At 43.9% G+C, this 18,258-nt stretch overlaps 1 protein-coding gene across 3 annotated transcripts in view; it reads right to left on the minus strand.

Annotated features, from left to right (window-relative positions):
• Positions 1–972: 972 nt before the first annotated feature.
• The window catches only part of med13a (mediator complex subunit 13a), a 74,308-nt gene continuing 57,022 nt past the window's right edge, over positions 973–18,258 (minus strand). For 2 of the 3 annotated variants that reach the window (XM_029447424.1, XM_029447425.1), the window contains 16 exons: positions 17,696–17,892; positions 14,106–15,025; positions 13,277–13,444; positions 12,688–12,911; positions 12,026–12,215; positions 11,321–11,756; positions 10,265–10,496; positions 8,506–8,697; positions 7,475–7,698; positions 5,794–5,936; positions 5,478–5,636; positions 4,337–4,525; positions 3,858–4,000; positions 3,519–3,683; positions 2,372–2,472; positions 1,925–2,057 (listed from right to left, as the gene is read on the minus strand). In XM_029447424.1, the coding sequence (XP_029303284.1) occupies positions 1,925–2,057; positions 2,372–2,472; positions 3,519–3,683; positions 3,858–4,000; positions 4,337–4,525; positions 5,478–5,636; positions 5,794–5,936; positions 7,475–7,698; positions 8,506–8,697; positions 10,265–10,496; positions 11,321–11,756; positions 12,026–12,215; positions 12,688–12,911; positions 13,277–13,444; positions 14,106–15,025; positions 17,696–17,892 (3,816 nt within the window). Of the gene's footprint in view, positions 2,058–2,371; positions 2,473–3,518; positions 3,684–3,857; positions 4,001–4,336; positions 4,526–5,477; positions 5,637–5,793; positions 5,937–7,474; positions 7,699–8,505; positions 8,698–10,264; positions 10,497–11,320; positions 11,757–12,025; positions 12,216–12,687; positions 12,912–13,276; positions 13,445–14,105; positions 15,026–17,695; positions 17,893–18,258 lie in introns of all 3 variants that reach the window. The other variant, XM_029447423.1, reaches the window with a different exon arrangement.

Below are 18,258 nucleotides of genomic sequence, written 5' to 3' on the forward strand. Positions count from 1 at the left end.
GGTCATTGTGAATGTGTTGCAATCTAAAAGGGCCATATCTAAATTACACCATATTAAGAATTAATGTAACATGGCATACTCTGTTTTAGTTAGAGGCCAAACAAACATCCAGCAGCGTCTGTCGATTTGTAACAACTTTGATTTCTTTCTTAGATTACGTAGACTTGGACCTTCCCAGTCATCGACATGTCAGTGTGAATTCCACTACATTTCCAAGGGTATATAGACAGCAGTGGCAGAGGGATGAAGGATAACAGAGCAGGACCTTCATGTATTTAAAGGCTGCTGACAGACAGCGACTAAATCAGCAAATTCTCAAAAGAATGAATCGCCAGCAGCTACTGCACGACCTCGGGGAAATTCAGCAATTAACATGCAAGATACCGGACTCAATTTATTATGCAGGGTTAACCTAATGCCTTTCCCACTTGTGAATTGTGAGTGCTGTAACAAGCTTGAAGACCTACTGTAAGCAGATAGTTACTGCAAACTACCATGATTTCTCAAGAAGAAAATATGGCACTGGACTGGAAATAACATTTCTTTTTCATAGTTATATTAAATATTGAATATATTTTCTACACTAAGAAGACCACACACATATTAATGGTCAAATCTATTAAGCCAACAAATGTTAAGAGCAATACCAACTGCAGTTTCCCTCAGTAGATGTTCCTCTGTGCATAAACACTGCCTTTCCACTGGGCAGCCATCCATAGCTGGCTAAAGTTCATTTACACGTCACATACAGCTTCACACTGAAGTAAAACAGGACTGGTCTAAATGTATCCATAACATATCAGAAGTGGTGGCTCAGACGTCAGCGTGAAGGCGAGGTATAGTAAACTAAAGGGATGTGCGGAGAAGGACACTGCATGCCAATAGTTCTCTCTCCACTCCACTACTGGCGTCCTTGTCCAATCGCACTTTATGGCCCCCCTCCCCAAAGCAATAAGCACAAGCACAGAAAAAATAATTTGACGCACTTTATTCCTAAAACAGAAGCCACACCACCAACTGCTGGCATGGCATTCATATATAATTATTTATATATATTGCCGTTTGGTTTTTGTGTCTAAATGTGTGGTATAAAATATTATATACAACAATGTACCTCTTTATTTGAACACAGTGAAGTTCATTGCTGTACAAGTCCTCTGTAGCTACAGCTTTGCTGTAAGTCCTTCATGCTCAAAGGCATGGAACATAATTCGCCACTCTAATTCTTCTGTACATTGTGACAATACAAATATTCTGTCTCCATTACAAAAAATAATACTCTAAAAGCAACCTACTGGGACTTTAATTTTTATGAGATTTTTTTCCTGGTTGTTTTTTAATTAAGACGATTACATATATCTTAGACCAATTGCTTTAAAGCAAGAAGGTGGTATAAACCTTCTTGATTTTTTATATATAAAAGAGGTTAAGAAATAAGACAAATTATACATTTAAAAACTTACAATAAATAAGATAGATGCAGGCATTTCATTTGGATACTATTTCATCCAAAGGAAAAAAAAGGAATTTCAGGTCTTAAAACCAACGATCCATTCTTGAGTTTTTTCTTTGATCAAATATGTCCCTTTTCTTCCAATAACTTTACAGATAGACTCGTCTCTCCGATACAGACTGGCCAGTGACTGTGCTGCCATGCTACATACCATGACAACCAATCTGTCATTCTCTCACGTTCAATAATTGCAACTCAACTTTATTCCCTTACTCCCATGTCTTTGAATCACAGGGACAGGACTGTTTTAACCAGTAACGGCCGTGTCATGCCGTCTTGGTGCAGGATCCAGCGCTGTACGCTGCTCTGGTTCTTTCACTTTTCTTCAGGCTTGATGAAACGCCCCTTTGTGTTGTCGCTTTCCTTCTTTGAAATGTCCCCCCCCCCCCCCCCCCTGTAACAGGCTGTTGGCTACAACATGTTCATGATGAAGTTGTACATCTGGTTGAGCACCACAAAGTGAATGGGTAGACATGATCGTCGGTCCTGTGTAGCCGGGTCACACGTAAGCCAGGAGAGGGCGTTGTACTGCTCCAGCACGAATCTGTTTAAGGCACACAAAGGAAATGCAGTTACTCTTTAGTTTGTTACTATTGTGGACACTGGGATTCAAAAAATTGATATAAATAAATAAGCCTATATTTTTCTAAATGATCCATCCTGGGCTTTTGTTAACCTTAATACATAAGAAACTGTGTGCACATGAAGCATGTTTAGCTCTTGTAAATCGTCATCATTTGAATCCAAAACAAACATTTCAGTCTGAATTAAATCTGCAAAACCCCCCTGAAAGCAGCCAGCGGGGTGGTTATAGTACTGCACTTGACTTGTATCGGAGTGTGTTACGGTGTTGTTTACCTGAGTACATCTGAGGTCTGATTGGAGTCGAGGGGGTGGGAGTGTTTGCTGTGCAGTAGTTCATCTGATTGCACTGAAGACACATGGAGGTGCAAAGAGGCCTTAGAGAGGGAGCACAGATAAAGAGGTGCTGTCAATAGCATTATAATGAAGTTATTAAACTTTGTATTACATCTCATCTAAATAATTACAGCTCTCTTCTCAGAGCAGTGACAGCGGCAGTGAGTCTGTAGATCATTCTAGAAGCAAGGGCTATCAGTGCAAGTTTAGAGTTTTCTTGCATCTACCATTTTTGGTTACACACAGGTGTTCGGTTACCACAAAAGCACAGTTCATTAATGGCGTGCGTATCAGCGGCCACTGACAGTTGTGGTTTAATGGGGTAGTGTGTGCTGTACCATTTCTTAAAATACTCCACTATAGTCACTCATAAAAAAACACCGGTGTCATTTTTAGACTTGTGTTATGCAAATTAAACAAACAAGATATAACATGTTCATGTGTGAGCTTTTAGAGGAGCTGGTAGACAGATGTTACTTTGGACAGAGCCAAACTGTTCCCCCCCGTTTCCACTTATGTTTAACATCACATGCTGGCTATAGCTTCATATTTAATGGACAGACATGCGAGGTATCATTCTTGTCATCGAACAGTTAATTACACAAAATGTTAGATTAGAATAATTAGAATATAATATAAATATACCATACTACTACAGCTAAAATATAAACATAAGATAACTATAACTATAGTAGGCTTTAAAAAAGTTTTTTTTATAAATAACTGTTGACTGTAAATTAATATTGTATAGACCCAGCAGTAAAATACTGAATCCTATTTCTTTGGAGTAGGTGGCTCAGAACTACACAAGTCACAGTCCCAATCAGAGTAACATTTATACTTTCGTTTGTATTCTATTTGGTCTGCTTTGGTTTCACAGTTCACAGATTAAAGTGGACCAAATAAATGATGAATTAATTAAATGAATTTGATTAAAAAGTTTGATTAAAACAGACTAAATGTTGGCTTGTGAAAGCACCATAAATTGTCTTTAGTTTCATTTATTTTTCACCATGCACTCGTGTAAATAGGCAGCACTAAAAGAAGCCTATTAAATAAAACCTGTGAGAGGGGTAGAAGCTGGTACCTTGAGGAAAAGTGGACACTGGTTCTGAGCCTGCGGACAGGCTGACCAGAACCAGTCAGGTAGTGGGCCAGCTTTAGCTGTGGAGACAAAGTAGCCAAGTGCCAGGGGCTGCTGCAGGAGGTTAGGGACCTCTTCATGAGACTCCATACGGTCCGTACTCTGGCCCTGCAACAAGGTAGACACTGGAGGTTAGCTTTGTTTCCATGTGTCATGACAGAATACACAATCAGACCATCTGATGTTGTAGACATGAGGTGTGACATTAATCCAAGGCTACTTTCAATATTGCAACATATAAGTATATAGTACACACCATGGCCTGCGTGCATGTTGACTCACCTTACTGCCATCACCTCCATGGTGGTAATGCGAGCCAGGGGAGTGTACTGGTGAAGTGGTGGGCGAGATGTTGATGATGTCTGGGTCCACTAACTCGTTCTCCTGGTCCAGCAGATCAATGATCCCCATAGCATCGGACCCATCTGAGGAGAACAGGAGAATTATAAAGGATGTGGTAAGATTTGTTTTAATTAATAATACACTCTGTGTCTCTGAAAAGCATCCAAAATGCTTTTAATGAAATGTCTTCTGTTTGCACAAGAAATAAGCACACACTACTATAGAACAGATCCTAAGAGACTGGAAAAGGATTTGGAAACAAACCGTGCAGATTAAAGGGGAAACGGAGTAAGTGCTGCATTTCCCTTGAATATCTGTGACTTTGTTTAAGCGCCAGCAAATAAGTTGAGCCACACTGAAGTAAAACACAAGAGAATCCCAGGGAACGAGTGCAAGACAAATGAAGGAGCACGGCTGACCAGTGGTGGCGTTTAGAATGTCGATGTTGGTGTCGATGTTGGTGTAATTGGAGCTGGCCACTTGGACGAAGGCGGATGTGGGGAAGACCAGGATGTGGGTGCAGGAGGTGTCCTGTGGGGTGCTCAGCTGGGACGTCTGCATGTTCAAGGTGGTGCTGCGGCCAAACACTGAGCCCGTCGACACAGAGTCTGATGGGATGCACAGAGGGAGGAGAGAGTGACGGGTCAATAAACAGTGCGGATAAGAAGAATCTTTACATCTAGTCCTCTGGATGATGTCATTCTTTATATAGACTGCCTATCAATTGTTCTTAAAACATGAATAATAATCTGCCGGAATTCGTCCCGTTTGTCCGGGACATTGAAATTTTCCAGGCACGACTTGTTTCCCACTTTTAATAGATTACATTTCATTGCAACATGCAAATGTTAATAACATACAAGTACCAGCTTTAGTGGAGTAACAAGTAAAAGCTTTACATTTGTGATTAAAAAAAATTATTATCAGCTAAAGAAAATTAAAATGTATGAAATGACTCTTAAAGTATTAATATGTATTTATTTTACAATATTGATTGCATAAGCTTAATAAGTTCACAGTGGTAGGTCTCCGCTTGTGTTCTAGATAATCATAAAAGAAACTAGATTTAAAATGTCTGAACAGCTGTTCACGTCGAGTGCAAAAGACTCTTACATTTAGGTTCTGTGTTAGAGTGAATAACAAAACCAAACATAGCCGTCTGAGGCACAGCCTTGCTTATCTCTTTCAGCCTCAGACACTTTTTAAGAAGGAGTTGTCCTCAGCCCAGCGTCGCTCAACACAATCCTGGTATGATGCACTGACAATCCCCCACTCCTTGAAATAAACCTATCGATCTGGCTCTCCATCACACCGCATTGAGATCAATGGGCATCTGAGAGGTAGTGCTTTATGAGCGAAAGGTACATGATCTCCCCCTGCCATCAATCTGCTCTGGACAAGGAGGGGACATGCATTGTGATGTGTTGCTGCCATCCATCACGTCCCACACTCACACGCACAGACATGAACTCTGTGCTGCCTCTCTTGGTGGAGTGAAGAGCGTACGTTAAAACACACGATAAGTGTATTTATAATCTTTGCCATGTGCACACACTTTACCTGGCATGATGATAAATGATCCCTGGGGCTCCATGGCAACCAAGCACACGCTGAGGATGCTGGGAGTATCCGAGGAGGAGATGCCACACATTCGACACATTTCCTTCAGACGGCGACTCAGTGACTGGAGGTTTCTCCTGCTCAGCAGAATACTCCAGTCTGGAACATCAAGAGAGGAGAGCACCAGGGAGGGATTAACGTGTGGTACGGAACCACTTCAATGCTCCATTTCTTTGGTCACGAAATAGTATTTTAGCATGATTAAATTTCCCCGCTGTGAGACTAATATATCTCATCGTAAACTAGTTCTCCTTACCTTTCAACTCTCCGTGTCCTATCCTGCCCAGTCGGCCAATCACCACCCTCCAGGGGACCGATGTCATCTGCACCAATCCCAAGCACCAATCCCACAGCTTCTGCAGGCCGAGCCTCCGAACAGACCCCTTTTTCCTCCGCGCCCTGTGAAACACGCAGTGACTCGCATGTTAAAACCAAGTATTCAGAACAAACATCGAGAGAAGTGCAAGGCAGGAAGTCAAGAGTAGTGCTTAGCTGGTGATCAATAGAGCTGGTTTAACATGTAGGTGAAGGTGAACCTGTGTGGGCCTGTGCAGAGCATGCTTGACTGACAGCTGTGTGCCTTCCCTCTCAGGCCTAATTTAAACTAAAGTAAAACGTGTCATTTGACAGCTAGTATGCATTACAGGCACACATTTGAAGTACTGTCGACAGCTGCCGAGCACCTTTTGTAAGGTCACAGACATCTGTTGTGCAGCTGTGACTGGATGTGGGATATTCAGAGAAAGGTTTTACCAGTCAAGTGTACGAGCCTGGTGTGAGTGCTATAGTGTGCATACAAATGTGATGGACCAATAACTGCACTATAAACAAAAACATTACGTGGCACGCAGCTCAGCTGACACTTTGTAACATGAAAGCTATTTACTTATTGTTGCTTTGGACTAAAGCGTCAGCTAAAAGTCATTTAAGCAACATGCCTGGAGAGGCCGTGGTTTACAGTCTGTTGCTGTGTTTACTTTACAGCTGAGGGGCGTTGTTAGGCACCACGCGGTCACTAAATATACCTGGCAATGTTCCATAAAATAAACACAGCTACAAAAAATGCAATAACTTATTTATAAGAAATAATAATTCTTCCGCTAAGCGATGCAGTTCTGCAGCGACATTTGGCAGAATGGTTGAGAGGAGAGGATGTTTGAAGATTAGTGTGATGATTAAAATGTATCTGGATATTGCCATTCATTGTGAATTGCTGAGGTAGTGTTCATTAAGTTAGCACTCCTCTTTGCTGGAACAGGGCAGTTTGACTCTGGACGGGTGCTTCTTCATTGTTTGATGCTCCAGCATTTGCTCTCTCCGGTAAAGTCCTGCTCGTAGCCCAACATACCTGCTCAAACCAAAGGGCTCACCTTTCCCCATTTTCACAGTGGCATAAAACTGACTGAGAGCCTGGTTCAGCTCCATTTTTTGTGATTGTTTAAAAATCAATAGCCAGATCTTTCTCACAACACCCGGTGTGAACACAGTGAACACACCACAGAGTCTGTTTCACGGTCCCGGCTTCCAGCTCAGTTTCTCTCAATAATTTCAGTGCATCTCTTTTCTTTTTGGATCTTCCTCCTCTATCCTGTACATCTCTTTCCACCACTCATCCACCCTTAGCTCAGGCAGTGAATCAAAATTAACAACACCATCTGACATTTAGAAACAACTTGAATGGCGCAGTAATACTGATGTAATGCGGTCACAGCTGTTTGTTTTTATTATATTGTTGAGTATTTTACAATGGCCTTGAACTGGAACTATCTGTAAAAATATTTTCCTTAGTTTATTCAAACTAAAAGGCGAGCCAACGTACAACTCTCTGTGCTTCTTCGTGTACAGAGTTTAGTAGTGTGGAGGTCCAGTGGCATTACTTGATTCCTGTTGATGGTAATAAAGACTTTTTGATATCCTGCAGATGGTGGCAGTCCTACCTGTTGGGAACATCTATGTTGATGATGCAGGTCTCTAGGAGTTCCCCATACAGGTCAGTGCATGTAGCCAGGAGCCAGCGTTGGTCGTGGGACAGGCAGTATCCTACAAACAGCACATTGTATTTCTGCGATGCCTCCCCAAACGTCTCCCCGAGCTCTGTCTGCTTGTCCTTTACCGGTGCTAGAATGAATGGAGGAGTATAGAGACGCGGACACTCCGGCCTCTGCAGATTGGGAGGTGAAATTGTCAGGATAAATGATTTAGGATAACATAACATACATTTCAGCCATTCCACACAAATGGATTCAAAACTGGACGTGCTCCATATATGTAAATGTTGTGCATGCATGATTGGCTGCTGGACTTTCACAGCTGCAAGATATCCTTCTTTCAATCCTAACTTCTACTGAATTCACATTATTGTAAAAATGTCCCTTGTGTCACTCCAATTGTCCCATTCATATCCCAGCAAGGCAGCTCAAGGTTTGCCAGTGTGCTACAGGGAAGGGGTAGTGCTGGCTGTAACGATGGACGACCACTGATCTAAAGTGCCTGTTTGTCTAAACCTGAAGTCGCGACCCCATTTTGTAGGTCTCAGTGAGTTAACCAAGCAGATAATGGAAAGAAAACTCTGGAGTAGCCGAGGGTTACAAGTTCCCTTGGTCCTGTTCCAGAATAAAGAACTACGAGGATGGTTAGCACTAAAAACTCTTTATCTCATTGCCTTCTTTTTCTTCAGTGGCGAACTGAACACAGCCGGGGCAAAAGGCTGGGTCGTATCAGGTCAGGTTCATTATGGGCAGGAGAGCTGAAAGCAACTGAAATGCTGCTGCGAGGGTCGCGGTGTCAGCCTCTGTTTGCTTTCCTATCGATCAGAGCACAATGCCCGCATGTTAATGCTAACACACACAGCCGATACTGATCAGCTAAAGAGCTGAACTGCACGCAAGGACACCTGTCTCTACACATGGATTGTGTCAAAACAATTAAGGAGTGCAACTGCTACAACGTGAGAATGTGCCACATTTACCTCTGGGCTCTTCAGTGCGGTGTCAATGGCCAGGCCCGGGCCGAAGCCCGTCAGTGACTTGACATTAGTGGAGGTGGGCAGTGGCCGTCTGCACTGAGCGAAGACGGAGAAGGCAAGAGACTTGAGGTGCTGGGCGTAGATGTGACGGTCTTCACCTCTGACTGGCTGAAGCAGGTACTGGCAGGGGACAATCTGAGGCAGAAAAGACAAGTTGTTAGACACTCTCTGTACTCTCTCCAACAGTGCGTCTACAAATGCACTTTCTACCACTTTATGGCTCATTTTCAGTTCACATCTCAAAATACATATTTTGCATAAACGTACATAAGCAAGTGATGAACATATAAAAACACTACAACGCAAACCAATGTGTGTAAATGTTTATGATTAGAAGTTGAATCTCAATTTGTCAAACAAAGCGCTGCCCTTTTATTTAGCTGCTTCATTGTACACAGAGTAATGCAGGATAACAGCACGACAGGTTTACTTTCAACAAATCGAGTCTCATCTCAAAATGACCAAACTATGAAACTAACTGAACAGAGAAGAGACGCAGGAGAGACTCCTTTCTGATCTGTGTGGAATTTACATGAAACACGTGAAACGAAGGCATTACATGAAAAAGTATCTATTTACACGGAAAAGCAGGAACCACAAGCAAATACTAAATGTGTTCCCCTCGAAAAGTGTGGTAAACACAGGCGACTCGGGTACAACCCTCGTATAAATATTCTGAGATGTGTTAATCCTTGTTGGTTCTCTTTATGGTAGTTGGCGTAGTAGTGATGCATTATATTGTTATGTTTGTGCTCCTCCGTTTATATAAAAAGGTACACAATGGGTTCATCCCAATATCCCTCATAGACTCCTCTCTCCTCGATCACAGCCGCCATCTTGAAGGAGGTCACAATTCCTTAAATGCGCTCGGAGACATCGAGGATAGAGAGAAAAGCGAGGATATCCATGCTCCACCCCCAGCTGGCAGAATTTAAACAAAGCTATGTTGGGACAAGCACGACTTCACAAATGTAAGTGCTTACAGATCCGGGGAAATGTATTATCTGTGATGTATTTCATCAGGGTATAGAAATGTTTTGAGGCACACAAAGGCTATCTGTACATTTAGTTCAAAAACTGATTTACTGTGAAGCCGTTTGAAAATAATACATTGAATGTCATAAATAAAAAGAATTTCAATAAACATATACAAATCTAAATTGTAGAGTGTCTGTGTAGGACTTCTTTAGCGTTAGGCCCAGTGGCAGGTGATACAGTTGTGCACACTCCATGAGTAAAGGACGTTGTTCAAAAGTGACGAGGATATCCCATTTCCCAACTGAGGATTCTTCTGTCCTCGCAACTCTCCCAGGCGTCTTATGACGGCGGATCCAGGACGCGAGGAAGGAAACAAACATTCCAATTATGGTGATAGGATGAACCCAAAATATGAGAAACATCTTCCAATACAGTGCAGTCAAACACAACCCCTCCGAAATACAACCACGGAGCATAGAACTCCATGTAGAGCCTTTTAAGTGAGGTCCTTTGTATTGCATTACATTGTTAAGGTGTTTCTATTGTCTGGTCACTCAGGTTACACCGTTAGCCATCATAAACAACTTACTTCTGATGATGATAGATATGTCAGCAATGATGCAACTAATGCATAATCTGTTGAACATTGAAGAGTAACTGACATTTAATACACAACTATTGCATTTTCACTTCATGATTATGAAATGCAATAAACTGACTTTACCTGTACAGAAATAGAATTGCGGATGTGTGGGGGCAGGAACTGAAGCATCTCAACGTAGCAGCGTAGCAAACCCAGCGTCCACACACTGGAGTGGGCCGGCACTGGCCCATGGCCACCGTCGGCCTCCTCGTAACTGAAGGGGTCCACAATGTAAACAACGATGGCAGGTGGATACGTGATGGCGTGGGACTCCCCGTCCGTGGGAACACCTACTTTCTCTCGTTCCAAAGTGCTGGGGAAGGGAAAGCACAGGAGGATCACACACGCACACACACAGACACACACTGTATTATTAAACCAATCTCGCCTTCAGCTGGGTTCTTAGTTTTTCACAGCCTCTGAATAGCAGACATACACTGAAAGATATATCTTAGAAAACCATATGCATCACTACATAACATGTATTTAAATAGCAAAGTTAAAAAATATACTCTAAAATGGATGAAAGTGATAGTTTGTTATCTGTGCTCTCTTCAAAGCCACCAGACTTCTTTGACAAAAAGAGATGCAACTGATGGAGGCAGCAGCAGACCAACATGTCCCGTGTTCTGTGAGGTTAAGTCAATGTTTCATGGAGTCTGGTGGGTTCGATGAAAACATAGACAACGGCTTCAGTTCCCCGTCAGAAAGGGCTGTCTGCTGGCAAGGCAAGTATTCTAAATATAGCGTACACTTAAAAGGATATGGATTGTTTTTAGGTGGCTCAAATACGTTAATACTGCTAAGTACCGTCATACAACCTCACTTCAAACAATCTCAACCATCTCTTTAAGTTTGACTTAGCAACCTTTTTGCTAAAGTTCAAGGACTTTTGCAAAAAATAAACATTTACTTTATTATGTAATCATTAGATCATTATTGTGTTTATCATAATTTCACAGCAGAAATGAACCACTGCTAAACTACGAAGTGCTTAGTTTGGTTTCACAACATTCAAATACTTAGTAATAGTTCATATAGTAGATTAATGCTTGTTGTAACTTAATGTCACTTGTGTACAAACTGATTTTATTGTTTTACAGTAAATGGTGCTCAGGCTCGTGTGTTCTGCAGTACCTTTCAGGAGGCTCTGTGGGCCCCGGGGCCTGGCTGCTAGAGTTGTCCCCTGAGGTGCCAGTATTCTGGGTACCAGCCTGCTGTCCCAGCTGTCCACTATGGGGGCCACCTACTTGGCCCTGGGGGCCCATGCTCCCAAAGGGGGGAAAAGAGTTGGGCTTGGCAGACGGCATCCCGCTGCCAGGCTGGCCTGAGGATGTCACCAGACTGTTGGATGACGCGGAGCCATTTCCTGACACACTGTTGCTGCTGCTGCTGCTGTTGCTGTTGTTGTTGTTGGGAAGGGAGGAGCCTGCAGTGTTCACTGAGCCCTGCTGGCTGACTGAGCTGGAGGTGGAGCTAGACAGTTGTGTGGATGGCGACTGGCTGGACGAGGGCGGGGGACTGGGCTGTGTGAGGAGGGAACTGTCCAATGGCTGTGATGCGAGGTATGGAGCTAAAAGGGAGGGAGCATAGCATTCATTAATAACATCAATCACGCTTTCTAAAAGTGAAAAGATACTCCATTTCAACTTGAACTCCTCAGACATTGATTTCAAGCTCTCTTTCAAACAGTCAAGGCTATCTAGCTAGTCTTTTTAGAACTAAACAAAGTGATGTCAAAGGTGGAAATTCAGCAACAAAGTACTGACTAGACGAGCATTGAGCGACAGAAGAATAATAAAACATGCAGCAGTAACCCATCAGGCTGGAAATGACACGTACCGAGGTTGTGGCGGCACACTTGTGCATAAAGTTTGAGCTTAGTGAAGGCGTCGCTGTTGCTGCTGGCAGCCTTGAGGAACCAATCGCTGACTGGCTGATCAACGAGGTTCTTGGCACCGCTGCCGCCGACAAGGACAATGCCATCAGGGTAGCCTTTGGAAATGGGCCGGTGCTGGCCCAGTCGACATGACTGTAGAAAAACAGACACATGTGGAATAGACCATGAGTGTGTGAACTGGTACATAAACATATTTCATGTGACAATAGTTAATGAAAGGAGGCTTGAGCGTATTAGCAGTGCTCAGTGCATGTCTCTCTATGTTCCAGAAGAACACACCTGACAGGTGTGTAGGAGAGAAACAAGGGTATATAAAGTTGAAAATAAACTCCCACACACTCTCCAACTCGCAAAAATATATGTTTAAAGCCCCAAAGGCTAAACTGCATTTTCTGAAATATTGCAGGTTACATTTGTAGATGAACCCGTAGGGAAAGCTTTGCATGGCAAATAAAACAAACAAACGGCATCAATAAATAAATAGAAATCTTCATAAAAACCACACCAAGGCCTTATAAAATACCAACAGGCAAAAGAAGTAAAGCACTGTTTAATTTGGATAGCGTTAACACTGAAGTGTGTGCACGCTTCTTCAGAGTCGTACCTCGTAGACAGCGGTGAGGTCGTGGAAGAAGCTCTTGGCGCCGCTGAGCAAGGCCTCGTTGTCAGGACAAACTACCAGGTACCCAATGTCCCGCTGGGAGCCAAAGGGATCCAGCAACAGTTTCTCCCAGTAGGGCAGACCAAACGGAGACAGCACCACAAAGTCGTACTCATAACCCACCAGGAAGGTGGGGATGGGCAGAGGCTCCGGGGACTCGTCTGTGCCTGTGCGGGGGGAGGGGGGAAACAGTGACAAGTGCGGTGAGCAAGTGCGGTTTACAGGTAAGGTGTCAGCCATCCTCTCTCCGCCCTCCACTGCGCATCAGAATGTGATGTCGCCAAACTATCTGACAGCTCCTCCCAACAGAGCTGACACCTGGACCACAGCAGGGGGAGCACACTGCCTACTGACCTGACAACATCCAGAGTTGTTCTACCCCAAGAAACACATTCCAAAAGTCACACACACAAACACAGTTTCTCTACACACAGTTAGTCTGATACCTCCATTGTATAAGTGGATGGTAGCAAGCATCAGTCAGAAGTTTGTATCAAGTGAATTCATTTCCCCAGTTTGTCCCCAGACCTACCGTAAGAGCCCCGTCCAGCCATCTTGTGGAACTGCTGCCAGGTGAGGGGACCCTGAACGCCCCACGACCTTACAGTCCTCTTCTTCTGGATTGCGTCCTGGAGTACGGGCTGGAGGGACATGAGCACCCGCAGCACATCCTGAGAGCACAGCGCACTCACGTCCACTGCTGGAAAACGGATGAGTGAAGGGGAAGCTTCAGATTAATCACAACATGAGAAACTCAACACATTAAAAAAAGAACAACAAATCTTTTTGTCCTAAATGTGAATATAGTTGAAGAGAAGTGTGACTGAGGTGAGTATTGTTTAGGGGAATCTATTAGCATAAATGGAATATAATATTCATAACTATGTTTTCATTAGTGTATAATCACCTGAAACTAAGAATCCTTAGTTTAGAAGGAAAGCTTCATATCTACATAGGGAGCGGGTACGTTATGTTGCACCGCCATGTTTCTACAGTAGCGCAAAATGGACAATCCAAACTCTGGCTCTAGAGAGGACCTTTTGTGTTTTTAAATTACAGACCACTGTTGTTCTCTGTTACGCTTGAAAGTGTCGTAACTGTCGCCTTAATTTTGTTGCTCTTCAATTAGTGTTAAAGATGGTCTCTGAGCGAGTTGAAGGTCCTGAATGATACCGCGACGTAACCACCAAGGTTTGCTTTTGTGTTGAATACATGATTTGGATTAATGTTTATGTGCAGACGGCATCTTTCAACTGGTTAAATTAAAAAAAGCTACACTAGCCTAAGAAAACATAATTGGGTGTCCAGCTGAGACAGTTTTTTTTAATGCATAACAAATTAGAATGCCCAACGTTTCTCACCGTTTTGTTTGGCCCAGTGGTGCAGGCAGGTGCTCTTGACCAGCGCCTCGTCCACCTTGCCGCCCGACATGTTGTCCATGAACTGCCTGCCGTGCTCCAGGGCCATGTAGCAGTCGCTGTGGTAGTCCCTCTCCTCCACCCTCACACAGGGCGGTACAGGGGCCCCGCTTGGCCCCCGTGTCACTATGTCATGCTCTAGGACTGAAATGGGCGAAAAAGGGTTGGTGCATTGATCCTGTAGGAGGAGAATCAGCTCATCTGGGACACGGTCACACCTCCCTACTCCAGTTCTTTCCAGCGAGGAGAGCCGCAGCTGCTCAAAGCGCTTTTCTGCCTCTCTGCTGACATCTGAGCCGCGGCCGATGATATCCAGCTCGTCCTCCAGGAAGAGGCCTGAGCCGTTCCCGTAACGCCGATTGACCACGGCGCTGAAGCCGCAGCTGCAGGTTTCCTGAGCCTCGCCGACGGGGTCGCTAAGGTACACGCCCACATCCGACCCTTTTATGTTCATGTCACAAACGCAGATGCAGCAGCTGTCGAAGTTGCAGTCCTTAAAGAGGTTCATGACCGACTCGGAGAGGATGAGGGTGACGTAGAGGCTGTGGGCCTCGGGGATGGAGGGTACGGTGGCCGGCTCTACCGAGTTCAGCGGTCGGCAGGTGGAGGGAGTGGACGCTGGCGAGTACAGGTCGGAGTTCTCGTACTTGAGCGAGCCCTGGACGCTGGATGGGCCTCGAGGTGTTCGTGGGGTGCGTGGCGTACGTGGGGTGGGGGCAGAGAAACGTGGGGTTGCGGGTGAAGGCAGGATGCCAGTGCCACTGTTACTTGGTGGAGCACTGTTAGACATGAAAGTGTTAGTCTGAGGGGTGTAGGTCTGACTGTAGTCCTGGTCCATGGTGCTGCCCACACTCGGGATGTTACTGTGGGCAGAGAGACAAGAGGACATGAATTAGAAACAGCGCTAGAACTAAAAGAAGGCAAAGGGGTGAGTACTTGATATACAAATGGTCATTTTGTGGGTGAAGTATTAGGAGTATTCTTGTGACACCAAACAGAGCCTTGTGGACATTTGGAAAACAGACAACAAATAAGAATAACTCTTCTAATTATAGCTTCCAATGTCAACTATTCCTTTGCCATCATAAAAAGATAAAAGTCTCAGCTGTGGTACGGTACCATCCAATTGTGGCATGACAATGGGAGCACTAGCACGAAGAACATACTTGTTTTCCCAGGTCTGTTTTTAAACCAGAGCAGTAATGTTCAGTACATCGCTTCGAACAACCAAAAGACGATTATCTAACAGTCTCACTGCATTTGTGAAGTTTGAGTAATAAGGCAGTAGGACAACATGCACTACAAGAGGAATGCAGAGTGAGCTTAGACTAACACATGTTTACACATGAGAGAACAAGAATGTGTGAGAAATACAGAGAATGACAAACGGGGAGTGACAGCAGAGAGAAAGACATTCAATAAACATTTCAATGAGTGTCCCTCTGAGGTAAGGTTTATTTTTGGGCTGGCAAGAAACGTGAGGTATTAAGGGAGAGGGGAGCACATGATGTCCCTCGCTGTATGTGGGTGGACAACTCCTGGAACAGACCCATTAGGAGGAAGTCCCAGCACAACTCCTCTCCTGCAGCCAGGACACGTTCAACATGGCAACACCAGCACAATATTATAAGATCTTTACCAATGACTCCTGGGACACTTGCCAAGCTTAGTCAAGTGCAGAGGCCTCTCCCTGGCCGCACAATCCATCCAATTATTCAAGGAAATAATGAGCCCGGCTCGTATTTAAAATTTGACCACCTGGATTGCATGGTCTGCTCTACATTTCCTGCCAAGATCCAGTGTACTATGATTAAAAAGAAAGATTCTCTCAAAAATTCTCTTACAAAACCAACAAGCAAAAGTCTAAATGTAAAATCTCAACAGTCACCAGTATTAACTTAAGCCTGTGGCATTTTACCCTGCATAACGTAGCCTAACGGATAGCAGACTTTCCCTTGCTCACTGCTCTTCTACTCTCATTTGTTTTACGTCACTGCATCTCCTGGCGGAACAACAACAGGGTTGAGTTTCAGCCTGCATGCATTTGCAGCATAAAATTGTAACAGAGCAGAAGCAAGCATGACAGATGTTATGCTTTAGAGTCAATGAAACACACGAGTATAAAGCACTTATGTGCTTACAAATGTATAAAGGGTCTAAATAAATCACACAAAATCAATAGAACAAAACAAAGTTTTCTGATAAACATGGCGATAAGAAGTTCTCATGTGTGTGGAAAGTAGGCGAGGTGTAGCTGTGTGTAGTGAAGAGCAACAGTGACATATCCTAAAGACTCCGCGCTGCTGTGAGCAGTGAGGGGGCATGGTGGGGGCCCATCTCACCACTCCAGTGATAATCCTCATCTTCAACCAAGTTGGCATTTTACACTCATTTCCCTGCTCCGCCTGAGGCAGCCATGCATGGGAAATTGAGCAGCCTGCTAAGGGGGTGTCCGGGGAGAGAGCAGAGGGTGCGTGTGGACAGAAAAGGGATCAGAGTGTGAGTGTATGCTTCTGTGCACCCAAAATGCAAAACCAGCCAGCACAGCCTTGGCATTTCTTCCGCAAGTCAAAATTAGAATGCCTCAGTAACGTTCTGCCCAGATCATCATGATAAAATGATTAAGAATCTTTGAAATGAGCGAGATAGAAACCAGGCACGCAGAAGAGCGTCAGCACGGCCCAGCACGACATCACTGGAGTCACTTGATGCGCTTCTGTTAAACGCACTATATGTCATTTTCTGTTGAACAAAAGACAGAGTTTGTCGATATCGTGAAGGGTTCATGGGTCTTGTTGTCTTCACCAACACTGCTGTCATTGCAGTCAGCTTCCTCCGGTTAGGGTTTCTTTAGTGTTCATCGTTCAGGAGGTTTTTACCGGGAGCCGAATTGTCCGCAGAACAAACAAATGGAGCCGATGAGTAAAACCAGTAAAAACACTGACACAGCTTTACATGAAAAGTCAGTGTTTCTCCTGTGCTGTTCGGTGGACACAGGACGTCCTGGAGGGGCTGCGAGCAGAGCTGCCACTGAAGTGTGCTCATTTCATTCTTCATCAGGTTAATATAGAGTTAAAAACAACTAAGTATCTTAAAAATCTTCCTTAAAATTGGATAATAAAATCTATTTATGACAGCTTCTGGCAGACAACCACAACACTGACGCATGTGTTAGGGGGACGTTAACCTTACAGAAGGCCAAATTAAACGGACCGTTACCTTGATTGAAATGACTCTGGCGTTGAACATAGTTCGGAAACAATTGGGATGATGTTAGTTCACAACTCAACAAAATATATAGCATGTCTATAAATAACCGTGTCATTTATAGACATGTTTTTAATGCAGAAAGATTACTTACTATACCTTTAAGCTTTAATTTATGTCGATCGTTTCACTAGTTGCATGTTACTGCCTACTCACAGATGTGGTGTCACTCTCACATTAAAGATCTCAGCTGTGATAACAGCAACACCTGAGGACAAACCCCCCACTCATTAAAAGCCTAATTGAAAAGCACTACAGCAGCATACCTGTCCTTGTTGAGGAAGGTCATGACAGGCACGGGGTTGAGCATCTCCCTGCCCATGGTCCAGCTTAGTCGGTAGATGCAATCCTCTGTGATTTTGATAGGCGGGAGACACTGGCTGGGTAACGTCTTTAGAGGAGCAAACATGGAGCAGCCTACGAACGGCTGGCACAGCTCTGGCTTGTACACAAATGAATAGTCCTACAAGATAGAAAAACAGAAGGCAGAGTAAGGCAGAGAACTAATGACGGCTTTACAGATCCTTGCAAACAAAATATGTTTTAGTTTCTATGAAGGTAAGGGCAGACATCTGAATACCTTGTTGAAAATAGGATGAACAAACAAAAAAATACGAAAGATAAATCAAGACATTCCTAGCCGACACTTTGCCTCCTTATAGCCCCATAAACACAACATCTGTGGCAGCTTCATCTCAGTAAATACAGAACTGGTCGGGATTAAGCTGATGGGACCTTTAGCTAAGCAGATGCTTGTTGACTTGGGGAATAATTCTGAATGCTGTGTTCCTATAATAAAAGTCAGCCTCTGACCATGTGCCTGAAAATG

This window comes from Cottoperca gobio, chromosome 14, assembly GCF_900634415.1.
Source record: "Cottoperca gobio chromosome 14, fCotGob3.1, whole genome shotgun sequence".
Taxonomy (NCBI): Eukaryota; Metazoa; Chordata; class Actinopteri; order Perciformes; family Bovichtidae; genus Cottoperca; species Cottoperca gobio.